Genomic DNA, 22,617 nt, shown 5'->3' with positions numbered 1-22,617 from the left:
TTAACTCCGCTCCTGTAGCGTTCCACTTCCGTGTCCCGCATTTATGAGTTACGACGGACCAAAACAAAAGGAACGCATGGACGGTTTGAAGAAATACAATGAAATAAATAAAGATTTCGCTAACGCACAGCGAAAGGCTCTGTGATTATCAACGGTCAGGGGATCGATCATAGTGGAGATAAATATTCTGTGACTACTTAAAAGGTAACACAAAACTGAATTATTTAATGATTTACTTCGGCAGTGAATTTAATGACTAACCCGATTGGTTAACAACTAATACGAGTGAATCTGACACTATTGGTGTGTGCAATGAGTGTGATTCTCCAGCACCGGTGTGTACAGTAGCTCACTGGCAGAGACGTTTCAGTCACAAAAAAATAGGGTAATGGGAGTATCAAAAAAATAATACAACAACACTTTCCAAAGTGCTCATTCATATATTGTAAATTGAAGACGCATGATGTATATTAAATGTACTAGACCGGTGCTCGGCTGTAGAGCACCGGTGTAGGTAACGATGGAAGTTGGAGATATCCGTTGTACCCGACGTGTCAGAGTACCCGTTCCACCCATCTGTCTGTGTCCCTTTTATGCCCATATATGGAGATTTTCCGGATGCGTCTCTCTGTGTCCCTTTATTCCTATGTATGGAGTTCTGTGTCGGGCATGGGGTGTGGAACGCGTGTGTCGAATTTGAAGTCGGTGGGGCGAACGGTTCTCGAGTTACGTGGATTACAGCCGTACATACGTACGCACATCGAGACATTGCATTTATAGATAGATATTCTATATCTTGTATTTAACCCATTTAGGCCTGACCTCAAAATTAAAAAAATAAATCTTCTAAATCCTTTTCTGAAATAAATAATTTCACGATTTTTCAAAAATAGCAGACCTACAAGCTCGTAGCGCGCCACTCGGTGGCGCGCTATGAGCTTGTAGATCTGCTATTTTTCAATAGCTAAATTATAACATAATTAAAACACCAAAAGGGGTTCCCGCCCAAAATGGGCATTGCGACCATACATACAGGCATAATGCTTTCATTTGTGTCCTTGGTTTACAAAACTGTCAGCACGTACATAACATAGGAATACAAATTGTCATTTTGCTGCTCGGCAGCCATCAAAAAACACCTGCCAAAGTACTAACGGTAAACAAGGCAAAGCAGCCTGGGCACATACTTCAATCAATCAATGAATCAATCCATCAGTCTGCTAGTGCTCTGCACCCATTCCAAACTAGCCATTGGCGCTTGCTATGGAGCGGGGCCAGCGAATGAGAGCAAAGACGGCATGAGGCGCTGGAAAGTTGAGAGAAATAAAGCAGGCAGTAAATATTTATCAGGTTTCTAAGGGAGGAGATGGCCCTGTTAATAAGATCCCTGGAGATGCTGCCGTCCTGCCCTCCATCACCACCGTCGATAGCGCAAGTCAGGACGGGAGATTGATTACAACCTTTAACAGAGTGGCACCTGGGAAGTGTGCGCTACTGCTACCAGCTGATGACTCCATTTTGTTGACACAAACGGGCTGCATCATGCATGAAAGAAGCAAGTTAGGCTTCCAACACGTCCCAAGACATGGAAACACAAATAAGCACGATAATGTGCTTATTCCGTACTGTATGTCCATGTAAAACGCAGCTTCAACAACACAAAGAGTACCGTGCCTGCATCTATTCATTCACACTGCTTCACCAAATCTGGTTCAGGCCAAGTTCAGTAGCTCACTAACCTGCTTTTGACTTCTCTGCTCGCTTGGACAGATGGTCCTGCCGATTCCCCGGCTGGAGGGCTCTGGACCAGAGGGGAAGAGGGCTTGTCTTCTTCTTGTTCCTCGCTATTTCCCAACTCTACCATCTCCACTGGTTGGGTTGGTGTCTCTGATGGTCGGGGAGGATAAAAAATTCAAAATTCATCACAATTAATAAGCCCCAGCCCCCCACCCCCATTTTACCTCCACTGTTCAGAACAGGAATTTTAACAATTAATGGACTATGATTAATTGGTGATAAGAATTTGGGATGCACACGCAGATCTGACACACCAAAGGTCGGACATGCGGAAACAGCGGTCGGACATGCGCTGCTCCCGTGCTTGCGGTTATGGTTCAATTACATTTCAAATTTCTGTTCATACCGTAACGACACTAATTGTACACACTGATTGTGTGTATTTGTTTCTGCATACTGCAGGATACCGTATAGGGTTTATACTGTAGTAAATAGCTGTTTGTGATGCCGTTTCTTATTTTTTACCAGCTGTGAAGCAGAGCTGGTCTATTTTCTCTCCAGTTGGTAGTGGCCACCTATCGTCCTGATTGGCTGCCTCGTCTCTAGGCGACCAGACACTTTTTGCCTCTAGCCGACCTCTCAGCCAATGGGATAGCATTGCAGCCAGCAAGTTGCAACAACAACCCACTAGTTTTTATCACGTTGCGCGCCAATGTTATATCACCAAGGGATTCTAATGTCAAATTTCAGCTACAACACACAAGCTAACCCAGGTAAAGTAAGACGTGTGTGTGTGTGTGTGTGTGTGTGTGTGTGTGTGTGTGTGTGTGTGTGTGTGTGTGTGTGTGTGTGTGTGTGTGTGTGTGTGTGTGTGTGTGTGTGTGTGTGTGTGTGTGTGTGTGTGTGCGCGCGTGTGCGTGCACACACATATTTCCGCTTGCAGAAATAGCCAATCTGCAAGCTCACAACGTGTTGCGGAGGTGACGCGTTCCGAGTGTGAGCTTGTTACGTCTGCTATTTACAACAGAACATCTAACCACGGCTGTGAGGTTAAAAAGGGAGGAGGGGAGGCATATACACAACGGACAGCGCTTGTTTATCACCCTATCCTTGTTCATACATAACCAGCCCTGCACATAACTGGTACGCCAGTGCGCATGCGTCGTCAAAATGTTTGCTGTGTGATTTACCTCCAGCACATGTATGGTTCACTCGGCTTGGTATTGTGGCTGCTTTGGAGAGGTTATCCTTTTAAGATGAATAATCAGTTGGATAAATATGATTCGAAGTGGAACGTGTTCCTCAGTCATGTTGCAGGTCCTTGATGTGATCCATGGTCAGGCAATGCCCTTTTGATTGTTTACTGTATTAGTATACATATGATACGGTTGATGATGCTTCGTGTTTGGTCGTGTAAACTAATTTAAATTAGATTAAATTAGATTTATTTGTATTAGTTTATCTTGTCTATCCTTGTATTATATTATGTTTCTGTGTTCATACATAATGTCCATGCATACGTATTATGTTGTTGTAGCTTGTTTGTTTTTTTCTGTTTTCTGTATTTGTAAAAAATCCAAATAAAGTACTGATCATAAAATAAAAATTATAAAATAAATGTTTTCTGCGCGGTAGATCAAAAGGAGCATTTGCGTACCAACAGTTGAGACAGTTATGTAGAGAATCCTGACTCAAAAGGCACTCAAATGAGATGTTAACGTCCTGTAAGTATACTTAGAAATAAAACTAGTGCTGACTAATCATTACATGAGTGACGTGACTGTTATTTTGAAGAGGAAGTTAGAGCACAGGAAGTCCATTTCAGTTGTAAACAAGCTACCATGACGACACTTTTGAACTGAAAGGGAAAGTTACGGTCTGCTCAGCTGTCAAAGTGCTAGTCACTAAACCACGTGACCAGATTTACAATATGTATGTAAACCATGCATCTGTCACTTGAACAACACTGGAACCTGCAGCAGGTGGTGAGGAATTAATTTTATGACGTTTGTTGTCGTTTCAATGGTTGAGCTGCTAACAAACGTCCTCCTGCTGCTAAACGACTTCCTGCTGCTTAGAACCCATTATGACCTGAGATCAGATTCTAAAAATGTCTTCTACATCCCGACAGTTTTCTATGTCAGTGGTTCTTCGATTTAAAAAAAATAGCTAAAGCATATAACATAATGCTAACACCTAAAGGGGTTCCCGCCCAAAATGGGTTAACGACTACAAATACACTGTCTGTGACTCAGTGTACTAGTGTAGCTTTGCATCTTTGTATCTTTTGCATCTGCCTGTGTGAACACAGCATAACATTGTGGCAAGAGTAGAAACGTCCATATGCCCCCCCCCTCCTACAGAAGGCGCTAGCCACTCGCGAGATGCAAATGTTGCTACGGAAAGACATCACACTGTACACTCTTTCATTTAGAATTTTAGATCAATGCTGCGCCCCACCAATTATTTTCCAGTAGTTCTCAAAGTGGGGTTCCATTTGCCACTGAGATATAGGGTCCTTGAAATTAGAAATGTTGAGAACCACTGTTGTATTATATTATATTGAAAGGTGCAGTCACTAGGGCTACTATTAAAACTAAAAGTGATAAAATAATTGTGCCCCATCCTGGAGATACACCATGCGTGTACATGTGCAGAGTGCATGCGTGGAAAGTGTGGTTTATTTACTGGTCACGCTTTGGTGGTCATGATATATAACTATATTCAGTAGGTTTCCTATAAATGAGATGCTGTATTGTATGAGAGGTGAATATCTTTAGGGTTTTTTTTCTCCCCTTTTTCTCCCCAATTTAGTTGTTACGCCAATTGATTCTTCCCCACACACACATTTCTGTTTGGTCACTGCTGTTGTATCCTACTGGCTCACCTGCCAGTGAGGAGCTCCGACCAGGAGGACGTAGAGCCTTCGTCCTGCTCCTCCCGCCTAACACTCCCCACTGACATGTGCCGCCCCAGCCCGTAGGATTAGATGTTATCACCCTGCCCGCCTGGCTTCTCGCCCACGAACACAGGCCATTTGTGTTCGTAGATAGTACCCGACAAAGCCGGTTGCACCAACGGTGGACTCGAAGCCACAACCTCCATGGTGAAGACGTTGAAGTTTCTTTCAGGACAAAAGCTTTCAGCATTGCCTCTATCTCATGTTCTATTAATATATGCAGTTATCATTTTGAGACGCAGAACATTTGATGGCGATCAATATAAGATAAGAAAAGAAAGATTGCTTTTCATATATTGTAATATGACTTTTAAGACATATTGCCTGGTGTTAGTTTCAGTTCGCTTCAGGTCAAAAACACAGCCTTTGTTAGCGAGATGGATGGTAAAAATATGGGGACCATATGCGCAAGCACTGATTACAGTAAACCCACAGGGGACCCAGAGGCACATAACAGCAATAACAATGGAGGCAGAAAAAACATCACCCATGCACGTAATAAGGAGCCCGTCTTAGACCACAATGTATTGTGCAAAATACTCACCAGAATAAAATTGGGGGAGGACAATATTTTATCTAGCATGTATAATACATTTTATATATTTTTAACCCTGCCTGTGGTCTTTGGGTGAATAGATATTTGGTTATGATGTTATTTATTTATATATCTTTTTTGAGTGGTGCAACCACTCCTACGTCCGTGTACCTGTGTGTGTACCTGTATGTATGTATGTATGTATAAGTGAGCACGAGTATGTTACATATTTATACCAGTAGGGGGCACCAGAGATACAGAGAAGAAATTGGAACGATACAGAGAAGAAATTGGAACGATACAGAGAAGAAATTGGACGATACAAATTGGAATGATACAGAGAACCAATAGACGGGAGTTGCACCACTCGGTTCACACTGGTGTGATTTTTTAAGTTCCCAGGAGAGGTTCCATTCACTCTTTCTTTATTCACTGGACTGAAATTGGGCCAACAACTACGGGTGCGTATCATGTGAAATTTGCAAATTCCAATTCTACTGAAGATCCTTTGGATTCTACTGGAGTTTGGAGACATCTCTGATCCTGTAGTTTGAGTTGGTTAACGATGGACAAGTGAATGGATCCCAGGAATAATGACTAACCTATAGGTAAGTCAGTCTTATGTGTGCTTCCAAGATTTTTCACAGTCAGTTTGATGGATTTTAAAAGTCTTCCAGTGGTAAGTCAGTCTTATGTGTGCTTCCAAGATTTTTCACAGTCACTTCGTTGGATTTTAAAAGTCTTCCAGTGTGTTCGTTGCCGTCATCTTTCCCTTGAGTAAAATACACCCAAATTTAGAACTCGCTCAGCATTCTTGTCAGCTCGGCAGCTCAAACTATCACCACCACAGCATAGGGAATATGTGTGTGTGGGCACTGTCTGGCAGACAGGAATAACAGCTCATAGTAGGCTACAGTGAGCACGTGCAGTGTTTGAAAATGGGGAATTGAAATGCTCAAAATAATTTGGTTATGGTATACAACCTGAACTTTAGTTTATATACCATAACCAAATTATTTTGAGCATTTCTATTCCATTATGTTGTTGTGTTTCGTGTGTTTAGGTCCTAACTCCTAAACACGGATTCCTAAAAGTAATTGATGGACCAACAAAGCCTGCCATTTACACGGTATTCGAACGCAGCGTTTTCAAGGCAAGCTAGGTGCTTTGGCAATCTGAAGTCTGGATTATGGCATACATCTGTGGCTTTCGGTTTTGATTTGGTGTTTATGAACATTTAATAAACATGCCACCATACTGTGAATATTAGGGGTTAAATCAACAATTATACGTGACAAAGTTCTTCCCAGTATTTGAGGAAACCCTTGCAGAGGCCTTCATAAAGCAGTTCCTCGATTATTGTCCTGGGCTGTAGACTGCAAGACTGTATTCAGTTCTGTATTCAATACAGTATCTATTGTTGGATTATCCCATTCTGGGCGGGAACCCCTTTTGGTGTTTTAAGCATTAGGCCTATGTTATACTTTAGCTATTGAAAAACAGCAGATCTACAAGCTTGTAGGTCTGCTATTTTTGAAAAATCGTGAAAATGTGCCTCAAATCTTTGAATATTCTTTCAGAGTTTCAGTTTTTAACTAAAATCTTTGCTTCTGGAGAGGTCCCCTGGAACAACATATTTTCAGATGGGGGTCGGAGGCTTATTACATATAATTGTTGGGTTCCTTGACATGAAATATTGAGAACCACTGATATAGAAACATGAGGTTTTTCAGAAAAAAAGGCATTTTAAAAAGACATTTTTAAAATGTCGATGTCAGGCCTAAATGGGTTATTTTATCCCTCAAAAAGAAGCTTAGTTGCTCTAAGGTAAACTGGAGCTTAGAAAAACAAAAGCTGCCCACTGGTGACACCCCCCACACACACACACACACACACTCTATTCCCACCGCCGCACCATGACAGCACCGAGATCTATGGGAATGGGCGGTGCAGTCACGTGACACGATGTACACATAAAAAAGCACATAAATGGGTCTGGGGAGAGTGACGGGATTTTAAAAAGCTTTTAGAGGGCATTAGCCTTGGGCTCTTTCCTGTTGCACCTCAATGCCAATCTCAGTGCTGGAGGAGGAGGAGAGAGGGAGGGAGGCAGAGGGAGCGAAAAAAGAAGGGGGAGAAAAATACACCCCTCTGCAGCTTCACAGCTCAAGCTAAACCCTTTCAATTACAGCCCAGAAGTAGAAGCATGGGGTGCCAAGAAAAAGCTCTCATCCATCCCTCTCCAGGAGGGGAGTCTCTCCTCTGCCTCTTCCTGAAATACCCTCCGAGGCGCTGCCTGTGAGAGGCTGCCTGCATGTGCAGCGGGTTCAACTTTGAGTTCACTCTCTCCCGCCAGCGTTCACCCCCGTGGTAACATGGTGGATGGAAGGTAGTGCCGTGCGGACTCACCTGTGTCCTGAGGGCCTACGGACTCTGTTATCTCAGTCCCGTCCATGCTGTCCTCCTCGTCCACAACAAGCCTCCCTCTGGTGCGACCCCTGAGGGAGAGGAGAAACACAGAAAGGAGGTAGATGAGAAGCCATTCAAAGAAGCAGCAAGAAACGAGAGAGAGATAGCAATAGAGGGGGAGAGGGAGGGGGGTATTCATGAATAAGTTAAATATAGTCACAGCTGCCACTGATTTTTAATGGAGGCACTCAGGCCGCTGGGCAAGGCGACAGCATAGAGGAGGGTGGCGGTGGTAGAGTCTACAGATGGGGGTGTATAAAGCTGGGACCCGTAGTGGCAGGCAGGCATGTGCTGGACTCCAGGGACGGGGCTTTCTCTGCTTTGATAGGTGAAGCTTTAAAGATTGGGAATTCAACCAGATGTTTCCCAAGAGGGCTGGGGGCACTTCTTGAACTCCAAATGTTATGTAGGCTGCATGTGTAGCCGGTGTGCTACATGTCTTCATTGTAGAGGTGTGCAGTGCATTGGGCACTGCCCTCACAATTCAATTACATTGCAATTCACCAGGTAACGATTAAATTCGATTTAATTCTACGATGCATTGCAAATACATCACACTTTTCTATATTACTGCACAACATGGCAACATTTTCATCAGTCAATACAAGCAGTCAGATATAATAAACATATTTTATTTACAGTATTATAATGATATTATAATTAATAATAATAATAATAATAATAATATCATTAATATCGATTATGTCACATTGCTGCATTGCAATGCTGCACGGCCGAATTGTGATTGCTGAATCAATTATTTTTGACACCAATACTTTGCACATTGGTAAGTTTTTCTACCAATGACTCATTCTTGCTCACACATTCTTGCTCACACATCAAATTTGAGTTACATGTGTTTATTTTCAGAGACAAAAAAACATTGCCAAGCTAGTCTCATCATTTCCAGCCTCCACCCCCTTGGGAGGACAACTCATTACTGTCTAATTGAAGTGCCAGTGCTAAACATGTGCTAGTTGATTTCCAACCCGGAATACGGGCCAAGCCTATTAGGTGACACCAAAAAACGTACGGTCATCATAATTCATAAACACACATCTCATCAGCTATCTATAATGCACCACGTCTGTGTGTACGTCTGTAATCCACATTAACTCGAGAACCGTTTTCCCCACCGACTTCAAATTCGACAAACGCGTTCCACAGCACCACAGGGAGTGCAGTGCCTGGCCTTGAGTCGGTCGGACCCACTGTTGTCCAGAAACAGCACAAAGGCCTCTGCCCAGGTTCTGGACAGGGTCCAAATTAGCCAATTGATCACACCTGATCAACCCTAGATCTCCATATATGGCCTGTTTGCCTGTTCTGACATCACAATGATGTTCTGACATCTGCATAGACTCCATATTTGGGCATGCCTGACAAAGAACTCCATATATGGGCATAAAGGGGACAGAGACATAATAACTGGGTGGGGCATGTATTTCCAACTTGCATCGTTCCAAGTAGGCCAGTGCCCAACGGGCACTGGCCTAGTGAAAATGAATGATTAATACTTTCTTGGTATCTGGCAATGACTATAACAATATAAATAAGTAAAATTATTGTGTTTAAATGTTGGGATATCATTATTTACTGGAATATTCAAATAAGGTTTTACTTCACATTGGCTCAATTTGCATGATTTGCAGTTAATATTTTGAAATCATTTTGGTATTGCAACTACAGTTCAGTGATGATGTTAGGTATGCATCACTCCGACGTATTCAAATCAGAAATAACACATTCAATTCACTATTGATGCATCTAGGGGACGCACAGTTTTTAATGCTAAATTGGACTACATTTTTACTACCTCTAATAGCGGCCGTACTGGACACTTTTTCGTGATTGGCTGCCTCGTCTCTAGGTTGCCTCTAAGCCAATGGGAGTCTTACCCATAAAACCCATAGTCTCTGAATGGCATAAAACCCATACTCTGAATGGTGCCATGTGAAGCTGTGAGCTGAGGCAGAGGCTGCATCACATCAAACTGATTATACAGTAGATGTTCATAAACGAGAGCCTTCTGCAGCTGGCAGTTATGACGGATATAGCGGACACAGAGCGCCCTGTGCAATACAAAGTAATACACGAGTGCGCCCCCGGTTGCGCATATCCGAATTCACCGATTGAGTTAAGGCCACTATGCGACCCTCACACCTACGGCGCTTTTACGCCCATACTATATGGAGCCGCTGATCATCAGTATGTTCCCATGTACTGTATGGGCATGCCCTGTGTGAAAAAAAAATCTTATTTTCCAAGCTTAATATTTATTTATTAATGTTTGTTTATTTAGTTAGTGTGGAAATAAGAAAAAGGTTCTTCCATTCTGTGCTCAAGTATACGGTGGATGTATTCTTTGGCCCACCCTCTCGCAGTCTAGAACAGGTAATTTAAACTCCGACTGAAACAGTGCGGCTTGAATATAAAATGAAGACTTATTTGAGCGCTGTGTGTGCTACGTTTTGTAAAACTGAATATATAGTTATGTTTTGTGAAATAATCATATGCCACTATATAAACTACTAAGATTTACTTTGACAGCGAATATTCATTCTTTTGTGTGGACATACCGAAGTAGGGAAATCATCCGTGACGTAAATACTTGAATTATTAATGCGATGAGCGAATGTGACAACGTGCTGCCGACACTCTGGCGCCTTATTGGAAGGCTCTGGCCGTTCATTTAGAAAGGTCGCCACGTTACTGTCACGGAGGAGTTTCTTACTCTCGCCTCCGTGCGAAGGAAAGAATGTTCTTAGTAGTTTATAATGGCACATGGTTATTACATGTACCGGTATATATTTTGTTTCACACAAGACATGGCATGTAACCAAATAAACCTGAATTGGCTGAAAAGGCTTTAACGTCGTCTTCATTTTAGATCCACGAGCCGCCCGGTCTCAGTCGGGGATGGAATTCACCATTCTAGACCGCGTGTGCGAGGCTGCCTAGAGGGCGGGTCAAGAGTACATCCACCATACGAATACGTGCAATCTGCTCTAAGGTAAGTTAATGACATCGTTTAATGTTGAAAAGGGTGGTACTCCCCTTTAAATTGTCAGAAGTGTGAAAGCCTGTGACATTTAAGTCTTTCCAAGAACATGCACAATTGCACAATAAAATCTTCAGTGTCCATTTAACTCAGAGATAATGTTGTCACGTCTTCTGCTAACAATGTCTCGTCAGTCCATTGGAAGGTTTTTGGATTTCTAGTTGCCATGGCAATCTGATTCTGTGGAGTCATAGAATGCAATAGGTCACCAATTTCAGTGCAACGCTGTCTACGTATGTACCGATGCTCGCCAAAGTGATTAAAACCTCAGATTCAGGCCTGGGCCGTGGCTCAGCGGTCCAGGTACCTTGGCCGTTAGCCCAAGTCTGGCAGTGTGCCGCGGGTGCGACGCCCGATCACGACGGCCTTTACTGCATGTCACCCCCCCCCCCCCCCCCATCTCTCTCCCCATTTCCTGTCAGCCTACTGTCTGTCCCTCTGTAAAGAAAATGTATAAAATAAAGGCGAAAGCCACAAAAAAACATAAAAAAAAAAAGAAAACTCAGATACAATGAGAATTGCCATTTTTTCATGGTTTACAGATATTACAAGCAAGCTGGAGTTAGCAAGTAGTATCAATTGTTTATAGCCGGTCTTCGTGTGTCAAATTGTGAGGTATTGTCCATCAGTCCATGTTTATAATATACAGGCAATATTTCAATTCAGACAAATAAACCTTCTACTGCAGTATTGCCCACCATTCCAAAATACTTGGCAGAGAGCCACTGTATTTTATTTGTTTTCTGATCACATGATGGATGGACATACTTTGATCCAAATCACCATTATCTCCCTCCTGATGAGTAGTCCCCAACAGTGCCATCACAAAACCCCAAGCAACAATGGCCTTCTCTTCACATGCCCCGTTCTGCATCCCTTTGAAGATAGGCTGACTAATATATATTGCACAAAAAAGTAAGATATTACCGAGGCTGTGTAGCCCTTGTCAAATCTCATGGAAACTGCCCAGTCAGCAGAGAAAACATGCCTCAATATATGCGCCCATACGCCTGTATGCACACAGGCGAATGGATGTGTGCACATGTGCAAAGACTAGCATGCGCTTGCCGCTTGCACACGCACGTGCGCGTGTGTGTGTGTGTGTGTGTGTGTGTGTGTGTGTGTGTGCATGGCACATGCACGCACAGTCGCACATGCACACACACACACACACACACACACACACACACACACACATCTATCACTGTCGGCACCCTCCAATGGGAGCTCGGTTAACCCAATCTTGGAAGCGCCATGTGTAGGGGATAATTGTCATGGATACAAATTAAACAGCAACATCCATCGTGAGTGTGCTAAGTGAGGAGCGAGACAGAGCCCAAATGAGAGCAGCGTGTCTCAGGGGTGCAGCGGAGGATGCAGGGGGTGGGAAGCACAGGGGGGTAATTTTCGGTGCCACTGGAGAGAGAAATCACTATCGGCTGGAAGCCAAATCAACCCCTCCCTCCAAATGACTTCCATGTCTAGATAAGGAACAAGTTACAACCCTAAAAACCTAAAATGATAGAAAGGAACTCTGCATGGGCAAACATTTTTTTCAAACTCAACAGCATGAATGAAGTATGAGGACTTGCCACTGCAGTAGACTTGAATCATTTTGACAACCACAAATAAATAAATAAAAATGAAAGCGAAAGCCTAGATGTGCACTTGAAAACATGGATTTTTTTCTTTTTTTCTTTTTGCAATAATCTGTTGGCCAAATTAAATATCGTGAAAATAAATGTTTTGGATAAATAAATCACTCCTTTGTAACAACTTATAAACCAATCTTACCTATCACCTTATAGACTAGAGTTCTGGCCTATGCTAAGAACTGAGTCACGCATCCTCACAGCACTGGTATATGCCCTATGACAACCGTGGGAGATGTGTCTACAGACATCTAGGTTCAAAACGCAACTTCGATGTCGAACTCTATAAATGTGTTTATGCGTTTTATACTGGAGATTTCCAGTATTGTGGATAGACATAGATGACAGCGCCTAGGAAACCATTTCAATTGCAGGCACTTTTCTTTGGTAACGAATCATATTCAAAAGGCACACATAAATGCAGACTGTATGACATTTTCATCCAAGACTGCAATCATGTGAGCAAACACAATATTGTGTGCTTGGTGACGTATTCACATGGGCTGCCTGCTACACAGCACACCATCAAAAGCATCAAGTTTCAGCATTGAGACAGCCTTTTATTTCAGTGACAAACCTCAAGACTAGCGTCCAACCCCCATACCCTGCCCCATACCCTGCGCAACTTATCCCCCACAATCCAACTAACAGGAGAGAGAGAGGGGGGGAAGAGAGAGAGAGAGAGAGAGAGAGAGAGAGAGAGAGAGAGAGAGAGAGAGAGAGAGAGAGAGAAAAAAAGAGGGTGAAAATAATGCTGTGGTAAGTAGTCCCAGCTCTAAAAAAGCAGACTGGAAAAACAGACATGGATCGAGCAGGAGTGGAATGGACAAGAGAGTATTGGGGAACCAAATTAACTGCAACAGGGTCCACAAGAGCTATGGCTCAAAGGTGCTGCTTAATACCAATTTACATTTATAGGTTTATAATATATATAATATATATATATATTTGAGTAGAAATGTTAGGGTTTATCACAGGCTATGCAAGAGTTGAATGAACTTGTTCCATGCCAGTGTATGTCCATTTGTTTCACTATTATAACAACGAAAAACATGTCACCAGTCATTTATAACTCCGGCCACAGCTACTTTTAATTTATCAGGGTCCATTTCTTAAGGAAAAGATCCAATTTCAACTTCCCCATCTTGGCATACTAATACAGCACTTGTAACGTGTATATATAGCCCTGGTTCCAGTTTATCATTTAGGCTACACCATTTATCAGTTATCACTCAATCTTTACAATATGAACAGCAAATTTAGAAAACCTCATTCAGCCCGAGGAAGCCATATGAAAAAACCACCGCTCAAGTAACAGTATGCTTATCTGAATAAAGCAAATATAATTAATTCTGCATCCTTCTTAGATTTGTTAGTGTGTACTAAGTCGATATGTATTTTTTTTATCTCTATAATGCAAGCCTCAATATAGTTGAACCAAGCAATCATTACTATGATCAGTGTCAATACCAACATTGACACCACCAGTTATCACCAGCATTAACTATGGCTGCGCAATATATTGATATCCAACACGTATATGATTGGATATGGATTTTGGTTATCTTAATATCATCGTGTTGTCTTTTCTTGGATTTAATAACTTAACGCTTTTTTTGATAATTAGTTTTTTTCTTGTAATGGCTAAACAAAATGTTGTGATATTTGTCCATGGATATAGCCCAGTCCTAGTAATAACATAAACCAAGTTTGTCACAGGTCATCCTAAAGACAAACTGCTCCAATGCAACTCCTTGCAACAAGGACAACCACACCAATGCTACTCCTTGCAACAAGGTCAACCACACCAATGCAACTCCTTGCAACAAGGTCAACCACACCAATGCAACTCCTTGAAACAAGGTCAACCACACCAATGCAACTCCTTGCAACAAGGTCAACCACACCAATGCAACTCCTTGCAACAAGGACAACCACACCAATGCAACTACTTGCAATTGCCATTGGGGATAATGGTTGCAAGTAGTTGCATGTTGCAAGGAGTTGCACAGCAAATCATTGGTGTGGAGTGGGCTTTAAGACTGTGGCATTACCACATCATCTGGATGCTTAGAGATTAAACGATCCATTGGGAGTTTGGTATTAAGACTGATTGAGGAGACAGAGTAAGGAGAGAGTTAAGAACCATGCAGGCATTATATTACACAGCAGCTCTAAGCTGCATTATGTGTTGCTATGGAAATAACAAAGAAGCCATGCACTTTGTACAATAAAAGATTGGGAAGGTTTTGTGCTGGTGTTACCTGAATTCATCTGGCTGTTTAGCCAAATCATGAATATTAGTACACACCCCTGGGTAAAATAAGTCTTCTAAATAAGATTACAACCGGAATAACCCCCACCCACAGTAAAAAGGTAGCCATTTGGTATCTTGAGCTCGGCTGACCAGGGACTCACTCTCTGACCAACTTGTTTTGATCAGCTTGAAAAATGTAATTACTTGGATATCATGACTGCTAAGTTTCTATAAACCAGGGCTACTCAACTAATGATGGCTCAGGGGCCACTCAGCAAAATTCCAAAAGTCCAAGGGGCGCAAGCTAAAGAATCAAGATTTCAGTATTATTTAAAAACGTTTACAATTTCATTTTGTAACAGACTACACAACTAGTCTAAAAAAGAAGGAAAGACACAGTAAAAACAAAGGACATCTACAAGGTCAAACCGCAATGAACAAAAACATTGTGACTAATGATGAAGTTACAAAATGAGGCTTCATTCACAAAATGTGAAGAGAACATATAATGAACAGATTATCACAGGTGAATAAATATGTAAGTGGTTAATACTCAGCTGACATCAGGCCATGCATGTCACATTATCTTGGAACAAACACTACAATACCTACAATCTTGTTCAAAACAATAAGAATATCTAATTATATTTTTATTGGCACAACCATGAAGGGCCGCAGATGCTTTAAGCAGGGGCTATAAAACACTGAAAGTTGTCTCAGAACTGCAGTTAACACTAGATTTGCCAGAGAATTCTTCAAAATAATGGCGCTAGAGTGCCAGCAGATGAGGCAGATTTTACTCTGAAAAACCCTGTTACCCCCCCAAAGGGAGTCATAATCTACACCTAAAGTCTCTCTAGAAGCGTTTATATTCCAAATGAGAGTACACTGCAGAAGGAAAGGCCAACCAAAACGTATATTATATATCAGTAAAATGACCTAATTTTACAACAATTTTAATATGGATATAAATATCCACATTAAATATGTCTAATGGGAGGAGAGGCCGGTGGGCGGACCCCGTCATCATGCTCATGTCACTCTCAGCCATAACCATATAAGGAGTGCAACCAATGCAGCTAGGCGCCGCCCAAATATGGAGTGAGTTGTATCAGGCACAAACAAATCAGTCAGCTCCGTACTCCGTACGCGAGTACAAAATGGAGCATGCCCATATGCTTTGTGTGTATCCCATATCGATGATTTGATTGGCTGAGCACGGAATGTGAGGATAAAAAGTGAGGACAGAAAAGTGAGGACGCCAAAAGTGATTGGCCGGAATGTGATGATGTATGAAAATACATCATACATATAAATGAATAAATAAATGCGCCCCTCACTTCACATTGATTTTTAATAAGGTCGCGGATACAAGCGGCCAAATGAGTTTTCTCTGACGCGTGGCTGGCATCCCTTAGAGATATGGTGAGAAGTTCAGTCACACGAGAGAGACTCAGAATAGAGTCTTCTTCGCTTGGAAAGGAGCCAGGTTAGGTGGTTTGGACATCTGGTTAAGATGCCTCTCGAGCGTCTCCCTAGGGAGGTCCTTGATGCACTTCCCACTGGGAGGAGACCCCGGGGAAGACCAAGGACCAGATGGCCTGGGAACGCCTCGGGATCCCCCAGAAGGAAGTTACTAATGTTGCTCTGGAGAGGGAAGTCTGGAGCTCTCTGGCGTAGCTGTTGCCCCATGCGACTCGACTAGCGGTTGAAGATGGATGGATGATTGGATGTTTGTGGATTTGGTTATTTTAATTAGGGGGAAATTTGGATCAACGGATCCAGATCTTCAATTTTGGCAGAATCAGCTTTATCTATTGATTGTGCACAGATTTGAGTGTGCGAAGCTTCCATTTATTTTTATATTATACTTCTGTGACTCCAGCACCTCACTTAAGTTTTTTCAGCAGATGAGCTCCGTTTTTGTTTTGTTTTTTACATTTTTGGTAGAATCAGCTTTGCAATAGTGTGTGTGCTGAAGAGGTAGAGAGCCCGCATGGGAAGCAGAAGGTCCCAGGTTTGATTCCCAGCCCCAGCAATGTGTCTCTGAGCTTGACACTTAACCCCCAACTACTTGGACTTACTTGAGAAGCACTCAGCTGGGTGAAGCTGAAAACAGAATTTCCTCTGTGGGATCAAATGGGTCTTATTATTATTACTTTGAGAGCTGTTTATGTAAGTCACCGAGGACCTCTACCAAAGTGTCCTATTTATTTAGACGACTTTGCCATCGTCTAAAATAAGTATAAGTAAATGTATTCCAAGAAAATTGCAACGTCCAAAAAAATTGTTCTCACTTAACATTAAACCCAATATAAAAGTGTGTACAGTAGATAGGGCATCTGCAAATTTCTGAAGTTACAATTGTATTACTTTTAATACCAAATTTGCCAAATATTACATAAGAAAGACACAAAGATTGTGAAAATAGCCTATTTACAACGCCTGTGAGCACATAGATCAGAAATGTGTTCCCCTCTCTTTAAGACAATTAACTTACCCTCTGCGATTTGGAAATTATAGTAGTTAAGCTGATACTGCTAAATGTATTATTGTTCAATTATAAAATCTGAACATTTTATTTCTTCTTAATAATTTTATTAACGTTTCTATCTTTATTAACTTTGGTTAAATTAAGCTTCAAAAGACTCCTTCAGTTCCCACCTGGGATTAATGAAGTATCTATCAACCTATTGGTTTTGTGTTTGTCTTAATGGCCAAGAGCTCATTGGAGACATGTAAATCACATGATGTGGCATTGAAAGAGAGGCTATCAATAGAGGCACTGCGGGGCACGGTGGCACAGTCGGTAGTGCTGTCGCCTCACAGCTAGAAGGTCCTGGGTTCGATGCTGTGGGCGCTGGGGGTGTGTTCTCTCCCCCGCGTCATCAGTGCCCATACCCGAGGCGGGGTTGGCAAAAGGGCCTTTCTGTGTGGAGTTTGCATGTTCTCCCCGTGTCACGTAGGAAGTGTATCGCCCAGGATTACATTAGATAATTGACGCGTCCGAAACGGTCGAGAAATGACAGTTACCGTGTGGGGGTCCCCGGAACCTCCAGGAACGCACCCAGGGGGCCGGCCCGGTTCCGGCGAGCCGTCCCGTGTCCGAAATGGTTGAGAAATGACAGAGTTACTGTGTGGGGTTCCCTCTACTGTAACACCCCAAGTGTGAGTGTGAGTGTGAGTGTGAGTGTGAGTGTGAGTGAGAGAGAGAGAGAGAGACTGCACAACAGTGACACTTGGTTGTGAAAACCAACCAGAAGCTATTTTCGTGCTCGGACACAGCCAGCCAGCCAGGGACAGACCCAGGGACCCATGTGGACACACATAGCTGTCTATAGGAGTGATTGCACCACTCAAAAAAACAATAGAGGCACTGCCTGATATATCTACAGATGCAGATGACAAAGATGGGAGTGAGAGTATGACATAAGACGTAGAGCATGACTGAGATGCTGACAACCACAATAATGTCTATTGTTTACACAGACAAATATCTATGCAAAAACAGAAGATATAGCTGATGACTAGCGCTCCACTGTCTGCTATGTACAGTACAGGACTTCTGTTTAAAGTTAAAACTTGCATATCTATCAGTCAATTTGCAAATTTAGATTTACAGTAAATGTCCATGAGATCATTCAGTGTCCCCCTGCTCAGCACTCAGCAGCATGATTTCATTTTTGACTGGCTATAAATTAAAAGAAATGGAGAACTACAACTTTTGTTTTGGTCATCACAATATTTGTCCACAAAGATACAAGCACCGGACTTTAAAGCAAATTACTTCCCGTGTGTTCACAAGATAATTTATGCAGTATTGCACGAATGGATGACATGTAAACATACTTCTTCCTGGTTTTGGATGTGGACGAGGATAACGCCTGGGATGGGATAGTGGCAGCATCCTTGCGTGGCCTTCCACGAGGTCGCTTGTCTGCGTGGGCAGGGCTTCCTGTGGACGTGCCCCCTGCACTGCTGGAGGGCGGTGAGGGTCCATGGTCAGAGGGCTCCACAGTCTTATCCTCTGATGACATTCTAAACAAGACCAGAGAAGATACACAGTTACACACACACACACACATACACACAATCATGCCCTGTTAAAATGGCAGCCAAAATAAACCAGTTCTGGAGCAATCAAATATCGCCGCATGATCATCTCTAATCAACTTTTTTCTAATTGAGTGGAGAACTTTGAATAGAATATTTGCCCCAGTAGTTTATCTCGCACTTCTACCAGGTCCGTGTGCTCTTATATGTCAGGAACAAACACATTGTTTGTAGTGAGGCAGGTGTCTGCATGTGCGTGCATGTGTGTGACACTTAATTAATTCTAGTGCATATTCACAAAACATTAGAAAGATCTAAAGGTTCCCGGTTCAATCCCACGGACTAGGAGAAAGAAATCTGGGTGGGGAAGTAGTGAATGGCCACAATTTATCCCTCCGCCCCTTTAGCAAAGCACTGAACCCTGCAACTGGGGGCTCAGTACTGTGGTTGTACTAGGCAGCTCCCAGGTTTGTGTGAGTGTGTGCATGTGCGAGAGCTAGAGAGAGAAAAAAACAGGGTATTGCTGAAAAAGAGGATTTATGCTCAGCAACCTCCCCTGGGTTTAAAAAAAGAAAACCCAGTTGTTTTGTTTGGGCTGCCTGGTTCAAAGTTTTTCTGTCCATATCTCAAATATATTATATTTTTAAATGGCATAGACTAGAGGAAAGAAATACATAATTTCCTGGAGTATCAGTTAATCTTAGTTATTTTAAAAGGTATACACTCTTTAATAGTATAGCTGCTGGCTCTATCGGGTCATGTTCAAGTTATCCCTCTATGCGTGCCGTTATGTTGAAAATGTAGTGTAGCAGAAAAAATATATTGAAAAGAGTGTAGGGATGACATACAACAAAGGCTGTAAGCCTAATTGTAACCCAAACCAACACAAGTCCATGGTGTGCACCTTTGTTCACTTTAGCCACAGGACACCGTTTGCCTTCCTCTCATGAAACCTGCTACCCCTCACCCTCCATTTAAGGTCACTTTTGGTGGAAATTAAGTAGAATAAAACTTTTTAGTACTGCAGACAGCATTTTGAAAGTGGCTCACAGGCCTGCCCTGCAGCCTGCACCACACAATGTTAAGCTACTTGGATCTCACATTAGCAATAATGGTTTGACAATCACCAGTGGAGAAATTTTAATTTGTTCAATATGAATGACAGCACTTCAATTGCTCTTTAAGTTGCTTAATATGTGGGCGCAATGTCGAATTACATAGTACATTAACCAAATGCATAATTTGGGGTAACTATTTAAAACATGCTTGCCTATGGTTAAAACAAAATTAGGAGGTTTGTGTGGCTTGAATTAAGATATAAACCATAAATGTTTACACTGATCAATGACAGAATGCATTGATCAGTACTGTAAACATGTATGGTTCTGTAGTGTTGTTTCACTGTCCAGTGTCCAGTTCATCAGATGGCGTTGTGTGTTGTTTTGTGAAAATTGTGACGCTCACTTTATTCTTTCAGCATGGACGGGTTAACCACTTACCCCAGCATCCGTATTGTGGGGAAAACTTTGCAGAAAAATAGCAGATCTACAAGCTGACAATACGCAACACATTGTGAGCTTGTAGATTGGCCATTTTCAGTATAGATATGTAATGTAGAGCAAAGAAAAACAGAAAGGTAACTACTACAGAGCCCTGGGGGACTCCGGTGAGGTCAACCAATAGGGGTTAAGTTGTTAAACAAGAGCTGACTGTTTGGGGTGTAACCTCAAAGAACTTGTGCACCTCAGGTACACTACAACCAAGTTTGAATTGGCAAACACGACTATAAACAATACATGGTTAAAATTCCAACAATGTCGATTACATTGTTATTTTAGTAACAAAGTGTAGTAGTGTCGTGAGGCCTTTAAATGTAAATGCACTAGAGGACAACCGATTGAACCTCAATTGCAACCTACTAGGTCTGTCCCTTTAATAACATAGCACTTAATAAACCATTATAACCATTATTTGTAAACTGTTAGCCAAACACAATCAGACGTAGTACAGAGAGATGCTAACGTTAGCTTTTGTTAACTCAAGCTTGAGCACAAAGCAATTGCGTGCTCTTAAAAAAAATCAGCTAACGTTAGCTGTCTTTGCTAACCCGTTGTTTATAAACTGACGTATTCCTTCCTTGCTCAACGACCAGAGACGCGACTGTTGTTGCACACAATTTATCAGTAAATACGATGTGTAAATATCATGATTAGTGCAGCAGCCAGATCGCAACAATGGAGTGCTGTCCATCTACATTCACGTTAGCCAGCCATACAACTTTGAAACTGGCAAGATAGCAAACAGGTTAGCAAACGAAACGTTGACCAACTCCGTCTGATTACTAGTATAACGTTGCCATTGTTTTAATGTCGGTGTTTGTAACTGATAATAACGATGCTGCTCCACAGGTACAGTCCACCATGGTGATGTTACCGACTGTGCTATCTGTTAGCCTACTGGGGAAACAACTGGCTGCTAGGCAATGAAAAGAAACATTTGGGCCACACACACACACGTAGAGGGAGAGAGAGGGGTCGGGCTACTTGCTGAAACCTAGCAGCTCATCTATAAGTTATACTTTTGTCCTGCTAGACGAAAATGACATCTTTTCAACTGGAAACGAGTGCTGAAAACACGTCATTTGTGTCGTAATGGCGCAAGGGTCGCCGCGACCAACTGTAAATAAAATGAAGCCTGAACGTTTCCCCGTGGAAGTGGACTCTACTGTACACACACACACAAGTACAGTAGACAGTGTATGGTGGACTTTCAAGTGAGCTCCAATTATCATTATTATTTTTGTATTCTTCCGCCAATCCGTTGTGTAGAAGTGGACCCCTTTGTTTTGATATGCTAATGTAATGTAACGTGCATTCGTGTTATTACAGTGTTGGTACTAAGGAACGCATGAGCCGTTCCATTCCGTGCAATAGTCTGAGTCATGAAAAGCAGTAAGGCGGCGACAGAAAAAAACAACAACACCACATCAACACTGTAGCAGCAGCAGCACAAAAACGTTTGCTCATGTCAACGCCATACACATCTTAATAAATAATAATCTTCCAGGTTTATATCTTACCTTCCAACCCTATGAATAGCGAATTATTCTCTTCATGTCCAGAATACTGGGGAGTGGGGGGGGGGGGTAGTAAAACGTCACACTTTTTTTTATCACTCAGCCAGCTAGCTAGCTAAGCAGGGCTAACTGAGCTAGCTCGCTTCTCTTCTCCAATGAAGGAACACCGCAGTTCTCACAAACGCATCCCGCAGAAAACAGCCGTGATCCTGGATCGCTGGAACTGGAAGAACGTTATTCCTGACTGCGCCCATTTGATGGCGAATCCAACGGAAAGAACCTTCATTGGCACCGCCGCCACCACCAGCAGCATTTGATGATGGATCACTTTCCTTTCTCCAATGACAGCTGTCGTCGCAACCCCAACCAAATGTTAGTTAGTCGACCAGTTCGGCTGCTATAATAACCGAGCCAGTTCAGATATCCACCCCAAAAAGACCACGGTTCGACCACGGGGACATCGGAGAACAGTTTAGTAAACACGGGAATCCCAAAGCCAGACAGACGCGAGCCTCACAACTCCAATGAATGTATTAATGTTGTATTTCTGGATGAGATGCTCCTTTTCTTCAGCTGCGACAAGCCTGCCTCCTAGTTCCCCGAGACTCTCTCAGCCACAGCCAGCCCAGCCTGCCCAGCCTGCGTGCCACGCACCGTGCGCCGACGACCCAAAAAAAACAAAAAACACTCGCAACCACGCACTGAAAACCCGCCCGGTTGAAGCACAAGCGCGCACACGGCCTAGTATGTCCGCGAATTTGTACAAAAATCCTTAAGTTTTAGGCAACGCTTCGGTGTACTCCGCGACGGTGGCCATG

At 42.6% G+C, this 22,617-nt stretch overlaps 1 protein-coding gene across 4 annotated transcripts in view; it reads right to left on the bottom strand.

Moving 5' to 3' along the window:
• Positions 1-22,617, bottom strand: part of LOC310870404 (histone-lysine N-methyltransferase 2C-like) — a 95,534-nt gene extending 72,917 nt beyond the window's left edge. For all 4 annotated transcript variants that reach the window (XM_083781610.1, XM_083781612.1, XM_083781611.1 and 1 more), the window contains exons 1-4: positions 21,803-22,617; positions 18,520-18,708; positions 7,641-7,729; positions 1,740-1,887 (exon numbers count right to left, since the gene is read on the bottom strand). In XM_083781610.1, the coding sequence (XP_083637736.1) occupies positions 1,740-1,887; positions 7,641-7,729; positions 18,520-18,707 (425 nt within the window). In that variant the 5' untranslated portion in view covers position 18,708; positions 21,803-22,617. The remainder of the gene's footprint in view (positions 1-1,739; positions 1,888-7,640; positions 7,730-18,519; positions 18,709-21,802) is intronic.

This window comes from Protomyctophum parallelum (genome assembly GCF_964188405.1).
Source record: "Protomyctophum parallelum genome assembly, chromosome: 14".
In the NCBI taxonomy this organism is placed as follows: Eukaryota; Metazoa; Chordata; class Actinopteri; order Myctophiformes; family Myctophidae; genus Protomyctophum; species Protomyctophum parallelum.
This window is presented reverse-complemented; position numbering and strand designations above follow the sequence as displayed.